Below are 11,609 nucleotides of genomic sequence, written 5' to 3' on the forward strand. Positions count from 1 at the left end.
CTACAATAGGAGCTTCTGAATCATGTGTAAGTGATACAGCACAACATCATACCATTGTGCTGCCCCGACTTGCATGGGTCAATAATCCTTGGTTTGTTTGATGGAACTTGAATGCTCGTCGAGTTACATTTGAAAGGAGACGACCATGTAAAATTCCAACTCTACCCTACAACTCTTTTGGGGAGAGAAACTAGCCGCAGGATTTACAATACTGAACTATCAAAAATGCCCCTAACGTCTGGATTTACTATACAAATTCTGAGGTTGCATTGTGATAATTTGATGTGCAGACTTTTTATCTTGCCTTGTTTCTATAATATCTTGTGACTCTAGAAAGAGATTATCACGTGCAAAATGTATCCTCGTGCCATTTTATTAGCATTTTCGGTCACACTGATGTCCCATTCCAATTATACCCACCGTTGGGCCACGAGACTAGAAGACACGCTTATTTACGGCAAGTTCAGCCACGCACACACAAACAACTCAGCTTAAATGGAGATGCTGTTGGGGATGCCCATCTCCATCACCATCTTCTCGTCCGTAGGATCACCGTCCGACGGCCTGAGCAGCACATACGGCACCATGCCGGCGCCGTGCCGGTTTTTCCGGTCGGGGTCGTTGTTCCACTCGTCCACCTGCTCCGCGATCTCCCTTGTCCTCTCCTTGAACTTCTCAAATGCCTGCCTGATCGCCCCATCCTGTTTCCATGACGGCTCTTCGTGCGTGCCCATGTACTCCTCATCCGACGAGTGCGTCGACAGGAGGTCCAAGATGGCAAGGACTATGGCACTCTGGTACTGGGACGGGAACGTGTCCAGCAGCACCTTCTCCGGCGCCTCCACGAACGCGCGCATGTCGTCGCCACCCATCTCGGTCGGCATGTTCCTCCGGGCCATGGTCGGGCGGTTGGGGATGTACCCCGCCATGGGGTACTGACCAAAGTTAACGGCGGCGTGATGCGCCGACGTGACCCACATGATGGTCGCCAGGGCCTGCGCCAGGTTCTCATGGCTGTCCAGCTCGGGCCACCACGGCTCGTCCTGCTTGTCGGCGTGGCCTTTGGTGCGCACCTCGGTCCACCAAGCCTGGAGCTCCTCGTCATCGACGATGTCCGCGGTGCATGGGTAGTAGTGCTCCACGTAGGTCAACGCCCACTCCTTGATGGCGTCCCAGATGAGCAGGCCGTCGTTGGCGTAGGGGTAGTCCTCTATGGCCAGCTCCAGCTCGCCATTCTCCTTCCTGACCGCCATGCCCCTCCGGATGAGGTCTTCCGGCAGGGCCTCCATGTCGAACCGCCACTGCTGGTCGTAAGCCACGGAGCTGAGCTCAATGGAGTACTCCCCCGGCGCGAAGGAGCCCTCGATGATGCCATCGGCGTTGATGAGCATCGCGCGCGCCTGCGCGTTGATCTCCATGGTGAAGCGGAAGTGCGGGTGCAGCAGGCGGTAGACGGGGTGCATCTGGCTGAGCTGCCGGTTGGCGGCGATGATGTAGGGCTCGGTGCAGGCGTGCGTCCTCAGCCAGTGGCTGACGAGCTGGTGGACGCCGGCGTCGTGAGCGAGAACATGGGCCTTGGCGAGCTGCCACAGCCAGGATCCCGTGACGCTGCCGTCGCATCCAGGCGTGAAGACCTGGCGCCACTGCGGCTTGCGCTTGGACTTGGGCCTCGTCAGCTCGATGGCGATAGGCCGGAGCGTGCCGTCGGCGGTGAGGAAGAAGAGCGCGCGCGAGCCGTACAAGGTGGTGCCCTCGAGCTTGCGGACCTTGAGGACGTATGGCAGCAACAAGTCATGGTAGTCCAGCATGAAGAGCTTCTTGTTAGCCACGGCCTCCTCAACTGTCATGACACGTCTGATCTGCTCTTCAACCAGCTCTTCAGTGATGAGGGAGTCTGCCGGGCCGTAGGTTGCCTCGTCCAACTTGCTCTTGATAGGAAACTCCTGCATAGTTTTCATATCGAAATTGGTAAAACAATCAATCAATGCATAATTTTCCTTAATTTCCCGGTAAATGAAGGAAAAAGGTACTACAATGTCAACATATATATATACCGTGACTAGTTGGATGCTCAATGGGTTCATCCCTGCGATGGTTTGTCGCGCAAACTCCTCGTCTCTGAACCAAGCAAACTTGTCCCCTGCATTTCCAACATGCATGCAAATTATTCATCGATCCATTAATCAAGCAACCAAATAACATGATGCGCGTAACAATTAATAGATGAATCTCTGTTGTACGTACTGTCGTGAATCTCTGGCGTCTCAAACTTGAAGACCCTGCGTATCCCCTCGAGGAACGCGGCCCCTTCGAGCTTGAAGAGGTGGAGCAGCTCCGTCTCAAGCAAATCGATGACGAACCTGAGCTTCCCTCCTTCGGGCTGCACCGGCTGGTTCCTGAAGTTGTCGTCGTACAGTTTGTCAATGGCCGACAAGGAGGGGAAGCTCTGGTCCTTGTGTTTGGCCGTCTTTATGCCCGTGGTCAAGGCGTGCAGCTGCGACATGAACTTCTTCGTGTCGAAGGCTCCCATCTTGCGCTCCGTGAAGGCCTCGTCCCGGGGCACATAGATGTGGTCCTTGTGGCTCCTCTCCTCCGAAAACGGGTCTTTCTTGCTGCGAGGGCGGCCCGTGCGGCAGCGTCGCGGGTAGGGGTGCTCCTTGCCACCGAGCACAGGCCGTGTGGTGGGGTTCTTTTCGTCGTCGGGGTTGCCGAGGTCATTGTACACGTCGTAGTCGTAGATGCGGTCGTGTTCCTTGCGCTCGCCGCAGCCGGTGCCGCGGAGGATCTCGAGCTCGCGCTTGCGCAACCCCTCCACGCCCTTGGGGGTTTGCGACGGAAGGTACGAGCGCTGCACCACACACATATATACATGCTAAATTAGTTAAGTGGTCAATAATGATGTACTCCATCTGTCTCAAAATGTAAGACGTTTTGACACTAGAGGAAGTAAATTAAGATCGATTTCGATTGGATAGTAGTTGACCGACCGCGGGAAAGAAAACACGCTTGTCGGGGGTGCAGTGCGAGGGGTCGATCCAGGAGTTGCAGTGGAACGTGACGGCGGACTCCTCCTGGCCGGTGGGGAAGACCTCGATGTCCCCCAGCAACATCTCGCTGTGGTGGTAGTTTGTGACTTGAACGGCCCCAATGGGTCCAAAGGATCCCGGCACCTTGAAGGTGGCCTCGTACATGTCCCACTCGTCGTCCACTCTGCCTGAGTGCTTGACGGCCCCGGAGATGGGCTCCCACTCCTGCCCCGTTTCTGCACCGACCCAACAATGCATGCAAATATATATTACTACTATCAATATCTTTTTCGTCTAGAATTACTTGTCCCTTAAATGGATGTATCGAGCACATATGCATGCATCAATGTATGTACCAGGGATGTTTGTCACTCACGTGGATCCAACTCGGAGCTGACGAGGTCAACGTGCAGCCAAGTTTTGAGGATGAGATCGTACAGGAAATCGCGAACCCCGGCTGCCTTACTCATGTGCACCGTCACGGTGGCCTTCATCTCGGTGGTCTGCGTGTGGTCCCGGACGTGGGCGTCCGGGCGGGTGACCGTGCCAACGGCCGTCCCATTGGAGTCGGACGACAAGGTGGTGGTGGTAGTGGTGGTGGTGCTGGTGCTGCCGACCTTGGAGAAACTGGTGCGGCGGCCATTGCCTGGTTTCCGGCGAGCCTCGGGCACCACGAACGTCCGCCGCCGGGCCGGCGACGGGGCGGCACATGCACCGCCTACCAGAGACTTCGTCGCCGTTAGCATCGTGGCTGGATAGCTGTGCCTGCTATTGCGCTACACAATGGGACGCCCCAAGAGGATGGAGGAGTGAGAGGGCCGGACAGGTGCACAGTGTTAGTTTCCTAAACTGTGCAACTCTGGCAAAGGAAAAGAAGGGGTGATGGAAGGATCTGATGTCGGAGAGAGTGAGCCCTGGATCCTATTTATAGAGATCGTAGTCCACGCATACTCAAATAATTTCCTTTCTTTTAACAAACAAGGCAAAAGACTTGTCATTTTCACTGATTACGAAAGAAAGTTCAGAGCTACTCAAAATAATACGTGCTACTAAAGGGAGAGAGAGAGATGGAAGAAGTATTTTAGTTATTGTTTACTTATTTATTTATGTGCATCTAGATCTGAAGTGTAGGTACTACGTAGTGTAGTATCTTGCACTGCATGCATACGGTCCATGCAATATGGGCTCGCATGTGCGTGTGCGTTGGAGCGATAAGGTCCCGGCGGATACGTCCGGCTCTTGGTTTTGGCTGGTACCTGGCGTGTACCCCGCGGAAAAAAAGCGATGCCCGCAGGCGTGTGCCACGATTCCGCTCCAGTCCAGCGGCGGAAGGACGGACGGTGGCGACGCCTCTCGCGGCGTCACACGGAGGCGTGTTCCACGTTCTGCTCCGGCGAGCTCTCTCAGCTAGGCAGTGGACAAATATTTCTCGGGGAGAAAACGACCTCCCAGCTACGCAGAGCCCTCGGCATCCCCATTGCGAAAGGGAATGCATGCATGGTGAATGTTTACTAATAATGGGAATGCATGAATGCATGGTGAATGTTAACCGGCATATTCCAAACATTTAAAACTGCTTTTGACCCGCCTGATTTCAGTTTGCTTTCATTTGAATTTTCTGATTGCTGATCTCGCACCGTCAGTCGTGCTGAATATTTCGTCCGACGGATTCTTTTTTCCGCATTGCAATCGAATTTCTAGAGTTTGGATTGCGCACTGCGATGTCGATGTCATTTCGGCTTCATTCGATATTCAGAACTTTTGTATGTTGGGTTATATCAATAATTCCCTTCTAACCACATAATTGATTGTTCTTTTTTGCACGTGTAACCACATATAGGTGCTTGCACTAGTAGAAAACACGGCTTTCGTTCGGGCCTGGCCAGCCCATTAATCCCGGTTCCGCACGAACCGGGATCCATGGGGTGCATTAGTCCCGGTCCGTGAGCCCAGGGGGCCGGCCGGGCCACGTGGGCCACTGGTCCCGGTTCGTCTGGACCTTTTGGTCCCGGTTTAACGCACGAACCGGGACCAATGCGCCTCGCCCCTGGCCCATGACCATTAGTCCCGGTTTGTGCCACAAACCGGGACTAAAGGGTTGGTCCTCGTTGCGACCAGAGTTTAGTCCCACCTCGCCAACCGAAGGACGCTCACACCGGTTTATAAGCCCGTCCCTCTCTGCCTTGTTGAGCTCCTCTCAAAATGAAAATAGATGCCCTTATACAGGAAATTTGACCTAAATTCATAGTGAGTTTCTCTGAAGTTCATACAAATTTATTATGAATTTAGATTGAATTTTCTCTATAGGCGCATCTATGCTCATTTTTTTAGTTGGGGTTGGCGATCTTTACAGACTTTTTGTGTGTTGAATATGCACCATTCAAAATCAGTCTCTGCTTTGAATGGTGCATTTTGAACACATAAAAAGTCAGGAGTTCAAATAAGTTTTAAACAATAAAATCCCTTTGTAACAGACGAGTATCCGTATGAAATCCTGATACTTTGAAAGAGATTGTCCGTTTTGTACACGAAGTGCATCCAGTTTTTGCCGGGACCCTCTCAACTTTCTTGCACATGCTATGTGGATGAAATGATGATACCATGCCAACTTTCAACCTTTTCAGAGTTCATTTGAAATGCTTTTCAATTTTAGGGTCTTATAGCTCAAAATAATTAGTAAATGCATGTAAAATAACAAATGAAGTCAGAAAGGATTGAAAAATGATGATGTGGCTTTGAATGGTGCATTTTGAACACACAAAAAGTCAGGAGTTCAAATAAGTTTAAAAAATGAAATCCCTTTGTAACAGACGAGTTTCCATATGAAATCCTGATACTTTGAAAGAGATTGTCCGTTTTGTACGCAAAGTGCATCCTGTTTTTGCCAGGACCCTCTCAACTTTCTTGCACATGCTATGTGGATGAAATGATGATACCATGCCAACTTTCAACCTTTTCAGAGTTCATTTGAAATGCTTTTCAATTTTAGGGTCTTATAGCTCAAAATAATTAGTAAATGCATGAAAAATAACAAATGAAGTCAGAAAGGATTGAAAAATGATGATGTGGCTTTGAATGGTGCATTTTGAACACACAAAAAGTCAGGAGTTCAAATAAGTTTTAAAAAGTGAAATCCCTTTGTAACAGACGAGTTTCCGTATGAAATCCTGATACTTTGAAAGAGATTGTCCGTTTTGTACACGAAGTGGATCCAGTTTTTGCCGGGACCCTCTCAAATTTCTTGCACATGCTAGGTGGATGAAATGATGATACCATGCCTACTTTCAACCTTTTCAGAGTTCATTCGAAATACTTTTCAATTTTAGGGTCTTATAGCTCAAAATAGTTAGTAAATGCATGAAAAATAACAAATGAAGTCAGAAAGGATTGAAAAATGATGATGTGGCTTTGAATGGTGCATTTTGAACACACAAAAAGTCAGGAGTTCAAATAAATTTTAACAAATGAAGTCCCTTTGTAACAGACGAGTTTCCGTATGAAATCCTGATACTTTGAAAGAGATTGTCCGTTTTGTACACGAAGTGCATCCAGTTTTTGCCGGGACCCTCTCAACTTTCTTGCACATGCTATGTGGATGAAATGATGATACCATGCCAACTTTCAACCTTTTCAGAGTTCATTTGAAATGCTTTTCAATTTTAGGGTCTTATAGCTCAAAATAATTAGTAAATGCATGAAAAATAACAAATGAAGTCAGAAAGGATTGAAAAATGATGATGTGGCTTTGAATGGTGCATTTTGAACACACAAAAAGTCAGGAGTTCAAATAAGTTTTAAAAAATGAAATCCCTTTGTAACAGACGAGTTTCCGTATGAAATCCTGATACTTTGAAAGAGATTGTCCGTTTTGTACACGAAGTGCATCCAGTTTTTGCCGGGACCCTCTCAACTGTCTTGCACATGCTATGTGGATGAAATGATGATACCATGCCAACTTTCAACCTTTTCAGAGTTCATTTGAAATGCTTTTCAATTTTAGGGTCTTATAGCTCAAAATAATTAGTAAATGCATGTAAAATAACAAATGAAGTCAGAAAGGATTGAAAAATGATGATGTGGCTTTGAATGGTGCATTTTGAACACACAAAAAGTCAGGAGTTCAAATAAGTTTAAAAAATGAAATCCCTTTGTAACAGACGAGTTTCCATAAGAAATCGTGATACTTTAAAGAGATTGCCCGTTTTGTACACGAAGTGCATCCAGTTTTTGCCGTAACCCTCTCAACTTTCTTGCACATGCTATGTGGATGAAATGATGATACCATGCCAACTTTCAACCTTTTCAGAGTTCATTTGAAATGCTTTTCAATTTTAGGGTCTTATAGATCAAAATAATTAGTAAATGCATGAAAAATAACGACTAAAGTCAGAAAGGATTGAAAAATGATGATGTGGCTTTGAATGGTGCATTTTGAACACACAAAAAGTCAGGAGTTCAAATAAGTTTTAAAAAATGTAATCCCTTTGTAACAGACGAGTTTCCGTATGAAATCCTGATACTTTGAAAGAGATTGTCCGTTTTGTACACAAAGTGCATCTAGTTTTTGTCGTAACCCTCTCAACTTTCTTGCACATGCTATGTGGATGAAATGGTGATTCCATGCCAACTTTCAACCTTTTCAGAGTTCATTTTCAGAGTTCATTTGAAATGCATGAAAAATGGTGCATGAAAAATAACAAATAAAATAAATAAGTAATTAGAAACCAAATAATATAAACTTTATTAAAATATATAAGTAGAAACAAAATAAAATAAACTTTAATAAAATTTATGAAACTAAAATTAAATAAGTATTTTCTGTTCAAAACATTATAAGAAACCTCTAGTATTATTGAAACTAAAATCATATAAAATTGATGCAACTAAAATTATCGAAATATTTTCTGTTCAAAATCATTAAAAGCAAATAGAATTTTCATAAAGAACTTTTTTTGATAGAAACTTTAATACCAAAAAGAATTATCATAAAGTAAAATAAATAAGTAATTAGAAAAAAATAAAATAAAATAAATAAGTATTTTGTTGTAAGTAGAAACAAAATAAAATAAATAAAGCAAAAAAGAAAACAAAATAACTGGGAAAAATAGAAAAATGCCACCTACTGGGCCACCACGGCCTGAATACGACTAGAAACCCATCCATGGGCCAGGATTCAGGCCCGCAGAAGGCCCACAGGCATAGCAGTGCAAGATTAGGCCTAGAGGCCTGCAGTTCAGAGGAGTTCAATGGAGCTGGCGGGGCAGGGCTTATGAACAGGTCATGCCGCTCCTCGGCTAGCGAGGTGGGACTAAACATCCCACCGCACCGCGGCTTTGGCAGGCGCAGGACATTGGTCCCGGTTGGTGCCACGAACCGGGACCAATGCCCACCTTTAGTCCCGGTTGGTGGCACCAACCGGAACCAATGTCCGACCTTTAGTCCCGGTTGGTGCCACCAACCGGGACCAAAGCCCTCTGCTTCCCGCCCTTTGGGCTGCTGAAAAGAGGCCTTTGGTCCCGGTTGGTGGTACCAACCGGGACCCAAGAGGGGCATTTGTCCCGGTCCGTGACAAGAACCGGGACTAAAGCTTCATGTATATAAGGCACACTTGTGAAAATTTTGGTTTGCATCTTGTAGTTCGCCCCCGACGACACGCGCGGAGAGGACGCCATCAGGCTGCCGGGCGCCACAGCCGTCGCCACCGCCCCGGAGCCCACGCCGACGCCGTCGCCGTCCGCCCCCTCCCCCCCGCCGTTGCCGCTGCCCCCGGCCCGGAGCCCACGCCGACACCGTCTGACGCCCACGCCGTCGCCGTTCGCCGCCAACGCCGTCGCCGTCGCCCGTGCCCTGCTCCGCGCGCCCGCCCGGATCCTCTGCACGCCGACGCCGTCCGCCGCCCCCACCGTCGTCGTCGTCGACGCCGTCGCCGCCCCCGCCGTCGCCCTAGCCGGCCGGCCCCGCTGTGAGCCGCCGCCGCCCCGAATCCTTTTTTTTTCTTTTTTTTGTATATGTATTTTTTCCATGTATATATACTAGTAAGTGTTTAATAAAATTAGTTAGATTAGTTCAATTAGATGTTTTTCCATGTATTTTAGATTAGTTGAATTAGATGTTTTTTTGTCAATTTATGTATATATATGTGCATATTTAGAAAAAAATTGTGTTGAACTAGTTAAATATAATAGAACTAGTTAAACAAGTTTATTTTTAGTAAGTGCTTAGTAGTTGAACTAGGTGATTTAATAAAACTACTTTATTTTACTATAGAAGTATTTTATTTTAGTAAGTACTACTTTTTTTAATTTATAGTAAGTGCTTAATTAGTAGTTGAACTAGTTGATTTAATAAAACTACTTTATTTTACTATATATAGAAGTAGTTTATTTTTAGTAAGAACTACTTTATTTTATTTATTTATAGTAAGTGCTTAGTAGTTGAACTGCTTTATTTTAGCAAGAAAATTAATAGAACTAGTTTATTTTTTTAGTTCAAGCAATTAGTCCCGCATCGACGTCGACGATGCCTATCCCGCATCATCGTCGTCGACTCGGCGGAGGAGGCCGGCTTGATCAGAGGGGCCATGTCCGGGACTGGGCTCCGCCGGGCTGGTTTTGGGAGGTGCTACCTTCCGATGGGCGTAGGTTGGTGAGGAGCCAGCCCGTCGTTGACCCGATCCTTGTTCGGTTGTGGTCGCGTGGGCCAGTGACGTTGCCGAGGCTTCTGGACACCGCGGAGGTGGTACGTCACCGTGTCAGCGAGGAGGACCAGCACGTCCGTCGCTACATGGTTGCGTTGGAGGGCAGGTTCGACAATACCTGGCAGGTTCTTCAGGATCTCACTGGAGCTATGATCCTGTGATGGTTCCGTCCCTTTGGGTGTCCACCGCCCCCGCCGATACCCGTCGGGCGCTACTGTTCTAGCTGTACTAGCGATGCTATATGTATGATAGTATTCGAGGTGTATTAGTGATAATATTCGAAGATGTACGGACACATGGAGATGATGTAGTTTTGCTTATAATTGAATGCATCCTAATTTGAAAACTACTTTATTTTGTGATTTGATTTTGCTTATTGAATGCTCAAAGTGGAAAACTACTCCTACTTTGAATGCTAAAATTGGAGAGCACTGTGCAAGGCGTATGCATATGATTAGTTGATAGCTTATAGGGTTTTTGTTTTCGCAGAAATCTAGGAGCCCCCGGCCCCTCCATCATCCCCGCCGTCGTCCCCGTCACCGCCCCCTCCGACATCGAGGTGAGACTAGCCAAATCCTCTTTTAGAAAGATAATTAAACGATATTTCGGGTTGATTGTAAGTCTGTCGAGTCTCCACCATATATGAGAGGACGAAGAATCCCGAGTGTTGTCGTGGGGGTAGCTTCTCCTTCGTTCCCGTGTGCTAGACAATTTGGTGTAATGCACTCGAGAACGAAAGGAGGAGCTACCATACCATCACCGACGGTCCCAAATGTCAGAGAGGAATCAGTGAGGGAGAGTTCCACCATATATATATGAGAGGACGAAGAATCCCGACTGTTGTCGTGGGGGTCGTTTCTCCTTTGTTCCCGTGTGCTAGAAATTTTGGTGTAATGCACTCGGGGACAAATGGAGGAGCGACCATCACCACCGGTCGAATGTATACACCACGTGAGATGAGAGTTTTCAAGAAAAGACTCGACAAACCGATAGTCAACCCGTGATGAATAATAATGATCGAACTTAGGTTTTTTAGTACATATATTTAATTGTAGACGTTTAATATTTGAATTATGAACATAGGAAATGTCGTACTCGGACGACGAAAGTCTCCCGCAGTGCGACTGGTGCCACGACGACCGAGGTCAGTTCGACATGACTCACCTGGACGAAGATCGGCACTTCAGTATTAAGCTGGAGGAGACCTTCGATGTTGAAACGGTACGCAACGACGACAAGTGTTATTTTTCGTAATTAAGCACGACTTCAACTATTTCAACGTGTACTTTTCATATTTTACAATTCGGCTAGCTTATCCCATGCCATGCAAGACGCTACGTCTTGGAGAGGATGGGTTTTGAAGACCATGAAAGTATGGAAACAAAGAAAATTCACCTAAGGACCCATCATGATATAGATTTTGAAGTAAATCTGTATAATTCTGAGAGCGTAACCCATTTTGGTTGCAAAAATTGGGAAGCATTTTGCAAGATGTATGGTTTTGATGAGGGTATGCTTGTCACCATGGATCTTGGTGATCCTGACATCGAGCAAGACAATATGGACATTTGAGTCCTTGTTGACATGCCTCCAATTCTACCGCTATGTGAGTTTCTCAAACATAGTTATTAGCTAATTTATATTGTTCATTTCAAAATAGTTGACAGCTTATTTTCATTGACAGCTTATTTTGATTGTTCAAACAATGTGCGAAACATGGTAGACAGAACCTACTACACCGATGGCTCTGAGTTAACTTATAAGGAGAAAACTCATCTGGTCGGATTTTGTACTGATCTTGAGAATTACAATATCTATTGTAAGACTCCTCCACATTATGGTCAATACGTGCCATTAGTGCACGTGTTGAACTACGGTAACTACTA

The 11,609-nt window shown here is 46.7% G+C and overlaps 1 protein-coding gene across 1 annotated transcript; it reads right to left on the minus strand.

The window, feature by feature from the left end:
• Nucleotides 1-348: 348 nt before the first annotated feature.
• LOC109782110 (lipoxygenase 2.1, chloroplastic) lies at nt 349-3,993 on the minus strand. The gene is made up of 5 exons (XM_020340697.4): nt 3,403-3,993; nt 2,988-3,262; nt 2,245-2,848; nt 2,055-2,140; nt 349-1,943 (listed from the first exon to the last, which is right to left on the minus strand). Exons 1-5 carry the CDS (start codon nt 3,770-3,772, stop codon nt 492-494), a joined length of 2,787 nt encoding a protein of 928 aa, XP_020196286.1. The 5' UTR covers nt 3,773-3,993; the 3' UTR covers nt 349-491.
• Between the last annotated feature and the right edge of the window lie 7,616 nt (nt 3,994-11,609).

This window comes from Aegilops tauschii, chromosome 5 (genome assembly GCF_002575655.3).
Source record: "Aegilops tauschii subsp. strangulata cultivar AL8/78 chromosome 5, Aet v6.0, whole genome shotgun sequence".
Taxonomy (NCBI): domain Eukaryota; kingdom Viridiplantae; phylum Streptophyta; class Magnoliopsida; order Poales; family Poaceae; genus Aegilops; species Aegilops tauschii.